Source organism: Epargyreus clarus, unplaced genomic scaffold, assembly GCF_041222505.1.
Source record: "Epargyreus clarus isolate Ecla_fem2 unplaced genomic scaffold, WU_Ecla_fem_2.2 ptg000018l, whole genome shotgun sequence".
Classification (NCBI taxonomy): Eukaryota; Metazoa; Arthropoda; class Insecta; order Lepidoptera; family Hesperiidae; genus Epargyreus; species Epargyreus clarus.
In genome coordinates this window covers 8,465,911-8,480,787 of record NW_027332226.1, presented here as the reverse complement: position 1 = coordinate 8,480,787, position 14,877 = coordinate 8,465,911, and the positions used below count along the sequence as shown (strand labels likewise).

The 14,877-nt window shown below is 35.3% G+C and overlaps 1 protein-coding gene across 33 annotated transcripts in view; it reads left to right on the top strand.

The window, feature by feature from the left end:
• Positions 1 to 223: 223 nt before the first annotated feature.
• Dscam1 (Down syndrome cell adhesion molecule 1) overlaps positions 224 to 14,877 on the top strand; it is a 79,640-nt gene continuing 64,986 nt past the window's right edge. For all 33 annotated transcript variants that reach the window (XM_073082973.1, XM_073082991.1, XM_073082975.1 and 30 more), the window contains exons 1-2: positions 224 to 366; positions 7,282 to 7,457. In XM_073082973.1, the coding sequence (XP_072939074.1) occupies positions 7,409 to 7,457 (49 nt within the window). In that variant the 5' untranslated portion in view covers positions 224 to 366; positions 7,282 to 7,408. The remainder of the gene's footprint in view (positions 367 to 7,281; positions 7,458 to 14,877) is intronic.

Here is a 14,877-nt window from a genome sequence, read left to right as displayed (position 1 = left end):
CCATTTTGTTCAGGTGTAGCTCTAGATAATCTACAAGAGATTCGTTCGGGAGAGCACGCAGGACGCAATAAATTCTGCGCGCGCAGTGTCGGGTCCTGCTCCTGACGGATCGGCTAAAAACGTTCCATTTCGTCTAAATTCGGCCCTCACTTTACGCTGCTGAATCGTGAGCGAGACGGAACGATATATCTCTCTCTGTCCCCGGGTGTCATCGGCCGTTCATGTTGTAGGTACTAGAGTAATATAGTACTTGCTCATTCGGCGTCTATATCTTGGGCGGGTCGGTTGTTGCCGCTCGTCTTTTCGCGTGTGTTGTGATTTCAAGTGTAGTGGGTGCTGCGCTGAACCGCCACTCGCTTCTCTCAGGTAACGATTTAATCTCCATTCAAATCATGTCCTTTTGTATTTTTGTGTTAGTCGCAAAGAGATTCGCAAAAAATGCCGGCAGGGACGACGCGCGACCACGATCGATAACGATGTTGTCTTGACCGAGTGTAGGCAGTCGCTAATATCGAATCTATTTTGCCGATTTCTAACATAAAAGATGCCGAAATATTCATTTGCATGCCCTATGTAACATTAGCTGCTGGGTTTAAGTTGAAATAAATATTTTTTCAGTCATGCTCAAGCCATGCGTTTACAGGGATCCTGTAAAGCCCGGAATGTCTCTAATAGATTTCGCAGATTTAAATCAATTATAGTAGAAAGGCCGGCCGATTATCTTTACCTTTTCACTTGCGATAATTATGATAAAAACTGATAAATACATGTGGAGAAATTGTGAATTTAGTAGTACGTGTAACGAATTATATGTAAATGTAGAGACCCTTGGGATTCACGATGTTTTCAAAAATATTATAAAGTGTGTTCTCAATGTATAAATATTTCAATTCAGTCATATTCTGAGTAATCAATGATTCATAGCTTCTTGCAACGCGCAGATTTATAAGTAAATATTTATGCCATTATTTTTTCGCTCATTCACGGTTCACGCTCTATGTAGAGTAAGTAGTACTTTTCGAGAGTCAATTATATGACCACGCCTAGGACATCGTCATGTATAACACCGTAGAGCACACTTAAAGTGATGCTCTCTAAAAATAAACTAGCAGATAACTTGTAACAGCTTTAGACGACATACCAAAAATTCTTTATATAGTACCTTCAACAATTCAGTGAACAGTTTTACTAGTCAACTAGTTGTATTCATTCATTAAAATGTCAGCATAATGTCGTATATGATATTTATGTGAGTAATGTTTTAGGCAGGGTCGAACTGTGACTCCCCCTACCCATGCTGTGACCGTTAAAACTAATCTATATTATTACAGTTCGGGGGAACAAAGTCGTTCCGAACTAATATTTTAATGCAAATACAAAGCGTTAAGGAAAGAAACATTTAACGAAGAACAGGTTGTCTAGCATCAATTATACGATTTTGTAGCTTTCAAGTAAATCTTTTATCTATTGAAGCAGGTTTCTTTTAATATTTGAACCACACGATACTTCCGCACAATGAGCCCAATCGACAAGGCAGGTGCAAAACGACCGAAAAGCGGTCGGGGCCCGTTTTATGTCTACGTCAGGTAGAGAGGCACGACCATACCAGACATCTGTCGTTAACCTTCGAAAATCACTACCTTATATTATAACCAACTAAAGTACGAGTGCAATGATATTCAATTCAATTGTTCTTTGAATAAGTTGTTGCTTTAGCACATGGTAGGTAGGTGGGCACGAAATACGCAGACGACGGGGGTGTTACATTACTTCACTGCAAAGACGGATTACTTTTATTGTCAAGTACTTACGAGTACTTCACTACCCCTTTTTGTTAAAGCTTAACAAGAGATTTAAACTGATTAGACGTATTGTTTTTCGTTTGGAATGAAATGTGTTAAAAACAAGCCATTTGTACCTTTTTGTCGCCTAATTCCTATTTGATGGGTTTTTAATAACTGGAAGTAAACGTATAAAGTAATTGAGTAGTTAACTGTTCTTCGAAATTTAGGGGGATAGAGTTATCTATTGTATGACAAAACTAAATTCTGATAAAATTTATTGATGTCCTATAGGATAATCTGCAAAAAGTAACCCAGAAAATGACAATAACGTAAAGTAAATAAAATACTATAATATAATGATTAATCCTATTAAACACACCATTCACTGTTAAAATTGTATGATTCTTAATGATTCGCAGTTTAAAAATACTTATAGTCAAAAGGGTACTTTAAAGTCCATCCTTAATAAATCAAATAAAGCGCGCTAAGAGTCTCTTTAGGTAGTAATAGAGTTACTGTCGGGCGAGTAAACTTATTACATAGAAAATGAATATAGAAGGGAATTTATCAAGTAAGATCTTGCGGGGGTGGTCGCCCCGAGGCATGTGACGAACGCTGCCTCCCAGACAGCGGGCGAGTCGATACGCTTCTTGGTAGCTCGAGACACACATACGCGCAAACTCTACTCGTAGATATGCACTCAACTTATGTACTCACCAGACGAGATTGGAGAACACGGATTTTCAACCGAATCGAATTGTCTGCGGATAGATAAGTTTGCAATTTTGTTGCAGGCTGCGAGCTCTCAGCGGTCGTTTACATTAAAAGTTTACATCAATATGTAGTCTTGGTTTTAGCGTTGAAATGTCTACCATCTGAATGATTAAATTTATGATTACTAGTGTAATTTTTGTTACAATGTTTTATCGATCAGACTTTTTATACAATTTTCAGTCATTAATTTACACAGCATAGAATTAAGAATTATCTTAAGTTTGATATATCATCATTTAAAAATTAATCAACTTATATAGGTAGAACACAGAACCACATTGTACCACATACTCACATTTGTCTGCCATTATGTTTCATTCACACATAATGGTAATGAAAATAGAAATGTAAAGTAACCACTGGCTTGAGAAATTATTGTTGCTCTACTGACCGTGGTGCCTTTTGCGGTAAGGCCCAAGATTGCATTACCGTATATCAAGTGTATGCGCTATATAAATACAATTTTGTAGTAATTATAACTTAAAGGACTGACATTTACTTTATTGAGACAGTTGATTTATGCTAAATGAAGCGCTAAACTTTTTATAAACTACGTCGAATTGGTCTAGTACATTTTATCTGAAGCCTCTTCAGAAAAATAGAGCATACAAAAATTATGGTAATTTCACAAAAAAAAACGTAAGTACTTATTACAAACTATTAAGTCCTAAAAATTAAAATATATTTTTAATCCTAATTGATGAAAATCTTAATCCTAAGTCCTATCCTAGTGATTTTCCCTTGATTGTGAGGAAGATTGTCATTAATTGTGAAGAAAGGATTTACTTATAGAGCTCTTAATAAAAATAACAGGACTAACATTTATCATGATCGCCACATATATCTTAACCGAAACCATTTTCGATCAATAAAAACGTTCTTGTGAAATTCAAACATAAACGGAGCGTAGCCATTTCTGGATAATGGAGCCCGAAATAACCTCCCACTCACTCACGCACGTTCGTGTGTACGCCGTAGCGAGCGACCGTGCTGCCACCGCAGTGGCAAATGTTTTAAATTGTAGCACTAACGGTTATATGTAGTTTTGTTTTTATTTAGGACAAGTTTTCGGCAACTATTTGCTATATTAGTACATAAGATATATTATATTTTTCTATATAAGTAAATATTTTATATCTGTGTTCATGGAATGTTTAGGGAACAAGACAAAGTAACACAAGTAAGGAGCTAAAACGTATATGTACTTTATAAATGCTTACAGCATTTACAAATAATGATACATACGAATATACACGTTACAAATGTTCCACTGAATACACATTTTACAACTCTACGTTAGATACATAACTCTAAATGCGATCATGTACACAGATACTGATATCCAGAACAGTCGCAGTTCATATAATAGAGGTAGCAAACTGTTGCGAATCTCAGCAGCAACTGAATTCTTGAAGTTGAAGGTAGAATCCTTTGGGGTTCGACTCCGGAGGCACATCTATTTCTGCCTAATATAGTGTTAAGTATTCGAGACGTTCCAACTTAGTCCTCAGGGGTAGCAACGCATCTGTGGCTGACCTCAGATAATCTTATTTGGAGTTGATTACGTATATTACGTCGAGATCTACGAATAAGCACTACTCCAATTAGCTCAGTACTCTTTGAATCCATTCGTGCCTTTCTTTCTCAGTCTTAACGAGTGCATTTCTTTCTTTTTCGGAATTATTCAGAAATTAAATCTCAATTAATAAAATAAGAGGCAACACAAAGGTCAACAAGTTAAGCAAGTCTGAATAACGTGACAATGTTTTATTTCTTTCAAGGATCCGACTATATTATAAGCGAGATGAGGTCTTTGTATTGAATTAACTTGCCTCAAAATGGCAATTCTCTTTTATTAATACTTTGAAATCGTACTTATTGCTACAATAATATAACCTTCGATTTTATTTACTTTACTATAATTTTCCGCGTTATAGGCCTGTATTTATACAGCTAGTGCCTATATTTAAAAGTTGCGTGCCATGTAATGGTAGCGTAGAATATAAAAATAATAAAACATCATAAATAAGTCATTTTCTTATTATAGAACTGTGTAATGCGTATAAGGAGCCCGATAGTAGTAAATATTTTTGTCACTTATATCACATGCTTGATAACCATTATGTAATGTTTAATACATGTTCGTATTTATTATCAATATTGTTATAATTGTATCATTAAACTAACACTGTGTAACAAAGCGTGTAAAAAATGTAAATTGCAAGTAAAAATGTAGGTATAACCAAAAATATAAAATTGTCTAAGAAACTTTTATGGATAGCCGTATTATAGAATTTTTCTCGTTGTTTCCTCATCATAGCAATATCTTGTGAAGCCCTATAAAGTAAGTATAAGTTATTGACGTTCCAAAAGAGTTCTGGAAAGAATCTCCTTTGAAGTTTTTTTTTTATATAGGAGTAGCAAACGAGCATGCAATTAACTTGCTACGGCGCCCATGAACTTTTGTAATCAACTCCAGATGAGATTTTTTTATAATATAGGAGTAGCAGACGAGCATGCTGTCCACCTGATCGTAAGTGGCTACTGCCGCCCATGGACATTTGTAATCAACCCCAGATAGAACCAGATATTCGTACCTGAGGTCGCCCACAGATGCGCCGCTACCCCTGAGGACCAAGCTGGAATGCCTCGCAAGAGTATATCTCCCTAGTATTTTGGTTATGATTTTATTGTATCGTCAAGTACAGTATTGTAACGTACATTGCTTAAATCGTTCGATAGAGTTTATTGTGCTCAATGCAGTGATGTCATGGCCGCTTAATTCTGGTGTTTAGAGGACACCCGCCCATAAGGAGCGCTTCCGGAGCGCTTATTCAATCGGCTTTAGCCAACGTCAGCAGCTCGCCAGACACGATATTATAACTTTATTAATATAATGCAAAAGTCGATAAGGTACTTAGGACAGTATGGTACATATAGATCTTAGTATTATATAAGTTAAATTATATTGTTTCATATTATACCTATGTACCTATAGTAATTTAAATTTATCATAAAATAATTTAATTAATCATTAATAGACAAATAATGGGTATTTACCCGAAATCCAGCTTTGCAAACTGAAATTACAAGTTGCAAAAAAAGTGTGAGAACACAACTTAAATAACAAAGTAAAATATATCAAATATTTAAATTCATTAATCACAGTTTGAAAATATGATCATTAAATATCAGTACTCTTTCAATATATGTATTGATAATACTCTTATAATACATATAAATATTTTTATTTATACAATTAATACATTATTTTTATGTCACTGCTTAAATTATTTTAATTACATATGTACCTACACCTAAAGGAGTTTGGGGATAGGGATAACATATGTAGTAGGTAAATGTAAAGATGTTGTAGTAATGTGTAGTAAGTTAACGTGTTGTAGTCATAGATTAGTAAACATTACTCACTCCTAACAAGAAAATGTACCCAGTTTTGAGAATTGAAATAGTTGCGTAAAAAAGTTTTGCCACGTCTCCATGCTAAAATGTCCCTAAAATATTTTAAATAATTATTTATTTATTATGTAAATTGTACATTGTAATTGTAAATTACGCAGTATTAGTTATTTATTCGTAATTTTTTTCTAAAAATGTTTTTATTTGTCAAGAATTAAAAAAAAGAACTTACTATAATAAGCCATTTGTGGTTTCATTCAATTTCAAGGCGGCGAAGTATCTTTACTAATCTATGGTTGTAGTCATAACTCATAATACGTTCTTCAAAAAATAATAGTCTCATTAGTTGTGCGGTCCCTATCTTATTTGTACCGAAAACAATAAAATACAGACGTAATTGTAATTAATATGCTTAACGCAGCCGTTGCGCGTGGCTTTGTCACGCAAACCATAGCGCCAACCTCCTTGGGGAGCTTACACATAAATATTCTAATTCGTTTATGTCGTTGCTAATCGTAGATACTGGTAACCCCATGGTGCACTGACCTGACATGTATTTTTTATAATGTACAAGTAGTAGACGAGCCCGTAGTGCTACTACTGCTACTTATGGACTATGGACATCAGTAATCGACTCCAGATAGGATTGGAGACCTGTTTGAAATGCGATCAATGATGCTACGCCTGAAGTTAAAACATTTTGTATAATTGTCTCGGTCTTTTCACACCCTTCCACCCATCCAGAATACCGGATAACACTGCTGCCGTGAGGCAGTAACCGGTTCTACTACCTAAAATTATATTATATTACTAGCTGACCCGCAATCGTTGTGTTGCCATATAAATAAAAAATGTTAAGGGTGAACAACCCTTATCACTTAGGGGTAAAAAAATAGATAGTAGCCGATTCTCAGACCTACTGAATATGCATATAGGTGAAAATCGGTAAAGCCGTTTCGGAAAAGTACGGTAACTAACATTGTGACGCGAGAATTTTATATATAAGATTAAAGTTTCAATTTAAATATTTTTGCGATTAAGTTATGTGATTATCGCTCCAGTGATTCGCGTGTGAATTTTAGGGCAAAAAAATAACAATAACATGTACCTAACTTCTTTTGAAGATTCACAATTTTTACTCCGCTCAAAACGTCCACACTTTGTGAATAAAGCTCTTTGTCTCGCTACGTTCACGTACTCGTGACTCGTACTAGGTACTCTTGTTCTGGGCTTTTCAGAAATGAAAAAAGTGTGTAGTATTGCGCTGTAGTGTTACAAATAATGCAATAAAATTCTTTTGTTTCAGATTCGGGCCAAGCCCGGCCGCACCGCGGCTGGTGGAGATTTAGTTTTTTTTAATTCACGACAGTTTTTGTTTTGTTTCTGGAAGTGACAAAAGTGTACTGTGAAGTGTGAAAGTGACTGTGTCAATCATGGCACTCTCAAGAGGATTAGCTGCCCTCGCGGTGCTGCTCGTTCTTGGTGAGTGATATTTTAAACCTATCTAAATATATTAAAGAAATGTTAAAATATCGGAAAGAAAAAATTATCGGTAGCAAATTTATTGCTTTGTACTATTGCAAGTACTATTTGTATGTAATTTTTAATTTGAGTAAAATATCTTACAACAAGAAATCATCTTAATCTTCAAAGATGACACTTATTTGGATCAAACTCGAGTATATATCAATATGAAGCTTTTGTTTTTTTTTACGCAAAAATAGCGTAGAAATAGACAAGTAGATAAACAAAACAGTTAATCACGGACAATTCTTCAATGTGGTTATTGTGGTTCTTTTATGTCCACTAACAACTCGAAAAGATATCTGAACGCAGTAAAATAGGATTGTCTATATTATTTTGTAGCTTTATATGCACTACATTTAATCCAAGACTAAACCGGTAATAGATCTCTACATTTGCCATTTGTGTTTAAATGTAATTTAAAACTGTACACTTTAAGGACAAATCGATATTGAAAAGACCAAGAGTTAGGACAACGAACTCTACATTTAAAAGTATCCTACTTTAATCTGACTCGATTATTTCACTTTTAAAATGTAACACACAAATACAAATTAAATTTTAAGTAAGACATTCGACTCTATTATAAAACTGTTTAAATTTCAAATTCGCATTAATTAAGTCCATGTGGGAATATTATGAGACGCAAAAATGTCAAAACTTCGCGAAAAGAATGACGATTTACGACATTTGTTCAGCAGATGTGATCATAAGTGTTATAACAGTTAGAGCAAACAGTGGGCGAGTCTCAGGTCCGTGTTAAATTCTAGGTTTTCGACGTGAACTCATCGGAACATTGGCCTTTGGAAACGTTGGAGGTCTCGGCCGTGACTCGTACCTTAGCCGATATCCTTATCGATACATGTTCTTACGCTTCTTACTATTTGTTATAGCATTGTGTTTACATTTAGGCTTTATATTTCAGTTCACATATTTATATTTTTAGGCTTCAGCTTTCAACTTGTTTTATTTTAATCACAATCTTATTTAACTTGAGAATTATCTACTTAAGTAGATAAGTCATGTTTCTTTGTATGAGTAGGTAAATAGACTAATACAAAACCGTGAGTACCTTTTTTCTCTTGTTTATCAACAGATTTTCTTTTATTTCTATGGCAACTAGTTAGGTACGGATGAACTCTATTGGTATCAATATTTGTATGATTATTGTCGAATTTGGACTGAGTGAACACTAATTTCTTCGATAATAATAAATTATTGTATTATTATTAAGACTTAACCATTACACTTTGATGACTATCGTATTCTCGAAACTCGTATTACGCGTCCTCAGTCACAATGTCTCGCGTAACAAACAATATTTTTATTGAGGTATCAATTTTCCAATTGACAGCATACGGTAGGTGTTTGTTTGAGACCGCCGCCCACTGATATAACAGATAATAGTGAATATTACTCAACGAATACCAAAACAAACAGTAGTTCCGTCTCAACCAACAATCACTATCGCGGCGGCAGTGCAAATAAATAAATGATAATTAATGTAATCAGAAAACAAAATACGATGCGCGTGTGAATGCTTACTATTTGTTTATTTGTCGGAGATGATGAATATTCACAAAACTGACTCCTGTAGTAGCGATGCACCGCCCATTGTATTGTATTGATATGGTGACACGAAAGGTATCAATTTAACAAAATTGGCTGACAGCTTAAACCGGTTTAGCAGCGTACAATTTTGTACAAGAGTTTATGTTTTTATTGCGGCTGAACACTAAATTGAGCAATGGATTTTTCAAAATAAAAATGAAAGGGTTTTGAATTGGTCATATATTGCAAGCACTAGGCATACTAAGTCACATTATTATGCGTTGTGTCTTTATCGGAAAGCGCATAATACAGAGTTGCGTAATACGAGATGTTGTGTCCTAGTTTACCTAAAACTATAATAATATAAGTCATCATATTATGTCATTTTGTAATAGTGATGTTAATTATCTTTCTTGTAAACAGAGGCTTTATAAAACATGGGATAGGTAAACAAATAGGATGCGGCTTTCATAGTTACGAAAAAGTTATCTTGTTTCTAAAAAATCAAGCCCGTAGTTAGTCAACTTATCCACTTTACGATGTTGAGTTTGTGCAAGCTTTGCATCGTCGTCTGTACAAAGAAGTTAATTAGGACAGTGCAAGGGGTTAGGATGCGCTGAAGATAGCGTAGATAACAAAGGAACGCGAGCTAGGAATTTGACCGGGTGAACGACCGCTGGGTTTTTTGAATTGCGGAGCGTAGTACTCCGCCACATGCGGCTTATAATTGGTTCAAACATAGCCTGGATTCTAGAAATATAGCGTAAAATATATAAATAGAGCAAGATATAAACACTGGCTTTGCTGGTTTATAGATTTCACGGAAACATTTTCGGAACCATAGAATTTCAATCATGTCCCATTTAATTTACTGCATCCTTTTATGGTTTTTGATTTTCCTGTCATTTGCAAACTCGCAACTCGCAGCGTATGGCTAAAAATAAGTAAATATAAACAGTAAAGGTTTCCGTTGAGAGATGCGTTGGAATTTACAAATTTACAAGTCAATACCTCCTATCATTCGTATCGGAAAAGACCGTAGTTCACCCATTGATGTTAGTGAGTCAAATCTTGTAGAATGTAAAAAACTCTGGTCGTACCCATTAGTATTCAGATCAGTCTCACTACACCGTAACGCTGAATAATTTAAAACTAAACTCTTCAGTAACAGTTACTTGTTACTGGTCGTATTCGGAAGGCATCTTTCTTCGTTTAAGATATGTTTGTACGAGAACCCTCGTCGTCGTCATCAGCGTCATTCTATTACTTTTTGAATAATTGACACTGGACCCCACTCTGATTACACACAAATAAGAACTCTTAAGTTTTTCTTTATTTTGAAAGCAATATCCAAATCTGACTTCAAAGAATTAGAGCTTTATCCGAGTACCGATTTTATTCAGTACCTGCCAGGTACCGGTACCAGGTAGATACAGGTAGATAAAACCACGTAAAGGAAAGATAACAAGCTTGACGAAATTCGTACAAGTGAACGATTTAAGTATTCAACCTACACGGCACTAAAATGTAACATTAGCCTCAAACCTTGACCATCTTAAAGTTACGTAATGCTGTCGTGTCATTAACTCGAAAAGTTACAACATCTTTGAAATGATCACCATACGGAGATATGTAGATACATTTTCTAAAGCCAGCTGAACATTTTATAGAATGCAGTGTCGCTACGCACCGGACTAATTGCATTCGGCCTCGGTATGGCATCATAGCCCCGCGTCCTACTTAAACAGTTCTATGGATAAAGAATTTTTAATATACCAGGTTTTGTCCGCGTTTTCGTTCGTATAGTCTATGATCTCATTCTCTTAAGTGGAAAGATGACGAATATATGATAGGGGTTGGGATATGATCTTTCGTGTAGTATACAGTCCAAGCATACCGAATTGTTGGAAGGCTTAAATTTGGCAACGCACTCCATGCCTTTTTATAGAGAAAACGTTTTTTCATAATTTCTGCTTGTAAATAATATCATTCTCACTTTTCTGACACATTTCTCTCAGTTATTTCCTTATTATACTTTGTAGGCGTAGCTAGTGCAAGAGCCACTTATATCGGATTCCTCTTTAATACGATATAAGAGCTCATCTGAACGTATATTGATTGCATTTGGCTGTGAAAAAATGTTGTTTTATTACTACATCTTCTGATGCTGCCATCGCAGGGTGATAAAATCCAGTTTTTTAATCAACCTGGTATTATCAAAATAGTTTTTTTGTTCTTAGCAGTACTTGAACAAATTAAAAGACAATTTGTATGGATATAAGAAGATAAGTTATAGAAATTATACGATACTTATAGATTGATTCAAAATGTTCGTATACATCGAAAAGTAAAATTAACGTACGACACAAATAAAAATAAATAGAATGATTAATTGCTATCAAACTGAACTGCCTACTTGGGAATGGTGACACCAATTAATCATTCAATTAATTGGCATCAACATTCAGATGGAAAGCCGACGTTTTTATAGAACCCAATGAAATGCACGTGCAGTGGCTCTTTAGTGCTACATTCGAAAGTCATTAATTAGAAATGCTTTCGTTGTAAAAATAGATTACGACAAAAATATCATATTTGTTAGTGAATAATGAATGAATTAATGAATAAAAAATATAAGTTTTTATTAATTTTGATTCGTGTGGCACTATGGATACCATTACTCGGTTTACAACACAGAACGTTCTCGGCTGAGTCCTCGGGCAAGCACGCAAATACAAAAAAATAATTTATGATATACACAAATTGAGTGTATATAATAAATTAATAGTTGTCTTTTTGTATGTGTACACACATTTACGATACGGGGAATCTTAGTGTAGAATTATGAGAGTAGAGATCTTTATTTATTTACTTAGTATCATAATATAGGTATATTATTACGCAACCACATGATTATTACCTTTAATATTTACATACACACCTGATCCAATTAACGAGGCCCGCGTGGAATGGCCGTAGTTCCACCAAACAAGGCAAACAAACGCATCCAGCAAGTGGTGTGGTAATTTGGTAAATCATTCCGGTCCGGTCGGCTCCGAGCATCTGTCGGCCGGCCGACCAATGAGGAGCGCGGACGAGCGCACATCTGTCGCACGCAAGCGCCCGCGCTTTTTGCTCCCTTTGTTGCTATTTTTTACGAATAGAAAGAGGAAGACTGAAGGGTCAGCTAATGACCTAAATTTTAAGTGCATTGTAATATTTTTTCATTGATACATTTGCGGCCTTTATACTTATCATTTTAGTTTGAAGGCCCGCATGTGATCTCTCTATTGAGGGTTGTCTGAACTACTTCGAGGGATGCTCTAGAATTGTAGTAGATTATGCCCCAATTCCTGATAAATACGGATAGAAGACATGTTATATATGTAAACGTGTAGAGTGGAAATTCTTTCAGTATTTCAGTTAAGTGAAGGAACAATGATTCAAACCAGTATAGTTCGATTGGAGAGTACCACTGCCACTCACATTTCTACGTGAAGCAGTCCTGCGTTTCATTGGAAGACTTTGGAGGACTGGTTGCTGGTAGATTTCTATACGAGGCGACTGGCTTAATCTTCAAGACAGGCAGCGCATTTGTGATCAGTTTCAGGTAGAGCCTTTTTTTATATAGAGTTTTGACAGCAAGTTCGTTTTATTATCCAAAGTTATACAAAAAAGTGTCGTTTATTTTTATTACCCGACTGCTAGGGAAGGGTTATGTTTTTAGCGCGTATCTTGTATGTTTGTCTTTCTTTATTTAGCTATTTTTATTAGCAGCCTCTGCGTGCAAGAATATTGACAAAAGGTTAATTTTCTTTGTAAATTACAATAAACAACAATAATTTCAATGAATCAGGGCTAGTATAAAGCGACGATGCACGTGTTCATATGCTATAAAAAATTGTAAAGAAGCATATCAACAAGTAGGTACTCGTTTGCTTCCCGTGTTAGGTACTCACTAGTTATGTTATGCATATGAAATTTCGGATCAGGATACGAGTTTATTAAAATTATTATATCGGTTTCGGATGTTGCTACGGATATCGAAATATTTCGGCTTTTTCTATAGTTTCGATTACGGATATAAGATTTTTAAAGAATTATATTTTTTTTAATAAAGAATGTTTTTATTTGTGACGTAACTGAACAGCGTCGGCTGATTGGCCGAAAGCTTGTTATAATAACACGTGATTTAAGCTCCGTCCTTATCTGTTTCGGATATATATTTATTTTAGATATCCGATAGTTTCGGTTACGGTTACGAAGCTCCACACATCCCTGGTAGGTACTCACTAAGCCTCTATCGCGATGAGTACGTATCTCAGCGGAATGCAATCGCGTGTCGTTAGCCGACCCTCTCCAATGAGCCGGACGTCGCTTGTTTCTATGAGATGGCACTTGTATAAAATAAATTGAACTGAAGGCTGCAAGACACACAGGACGGGAATGCCAATATCACGTCGGTCGTTATTCGCGAACGTAAACATTGACAAATATAAAAGTGTGGTTAAAATCATAATGGACGAATATTTGCGTCGTAAACGCCCACCTAAGACTACTGTTGAAGTTTGATTATATTGTGTTATAATAAAAATGGTTTAATTAAATTTGTAATAATTAATAGCTAAGTAACAAGTAAAGAACAAATGGCTCATTTTATGCCCCTCTGCTAGACATGGGTATCTGTCCATGAGTGAGGGTCACCTGAATTAATCTCAACCCCACTACGCTAATGAGAATTACTAGAGAAACAATTTAACATATAAGGAAGTATAGAAGTCTATATGAAGGTACAAAATGCTCTTAAATTTATATTCATAACTTGTGTTATGAATACGACTCCTAGTCATGACCTCTCTACTCATACAAATTACTCCTTGCTGGGGCCACGGTGCCACATTGTGCGTGAAAGTCAATTGTGAACGGTCCAAATTGATACTAGACCAGAATAGACGATATACCTATTCAGAAGTATAGTCCACAGAGCTACTGTTGTTGTTGATAACTTTGAAAATGTTTTGATTAACGCAGACATGTAGGAGTTGCGAGCCAAATTTAGACCGCCTGAGTATCATTGTTCTTTTAATAGACACAGAGATACCAGATTGTTATTATTAGCTGACCTGTAAATAAACACCAACATCATATTGATCGACCCTAGAGCGTTCCACTTTAATGTCGACCAAGATAAAAGAAACAGAACACATCTTGCCAGTCGTTAAAACTGAGTGAAAACAAAAATGGTTAGGTAGGTATATATGTTTTGTTTATGTCGGGATTTTAAAGACAATGGGATGCATGGTAAGACATGAAATTTTAATGCTGTGAAATATTATTTTGATCTGCAGGAAAATATTTACGTTTTAGGAATCGGGTATTGTCAAATTCTTGTAAACATTACATAAGCTACAGTTTGTTTTATTGGCGAGGGAAAACATCGTTATCAGTGAGAAAACCTTAGGCAGAGTTCTTCAGAATATTCTCAAAAGTATAGTCTATCAAAAGATGCATGGACCAATTTATTCATATTTTGAGAGAAGACCCAAGGCTAGAGATTAATAACTATTAGGTGAATGCCAAAAAAAAACTGACGAAATGTTCATCAATATGACCATTCTGAAGAATGTGAATAAAACAAGGAATGGGAGAAAAAGAAACGAAAGTCTAATCTTGGCAATCTCAGAAACTGGGTGAAAAAGGAAAATGGTTTTACGTTGTGTGACGTAGGGATTGTGAACGACAATGAGGGCATGGGGTTGAAACGCTATGAAATGCAATTCCGTCATGCACAGTGCCTGGAGCATGTACGGGGCTTTCTAGGTCATTA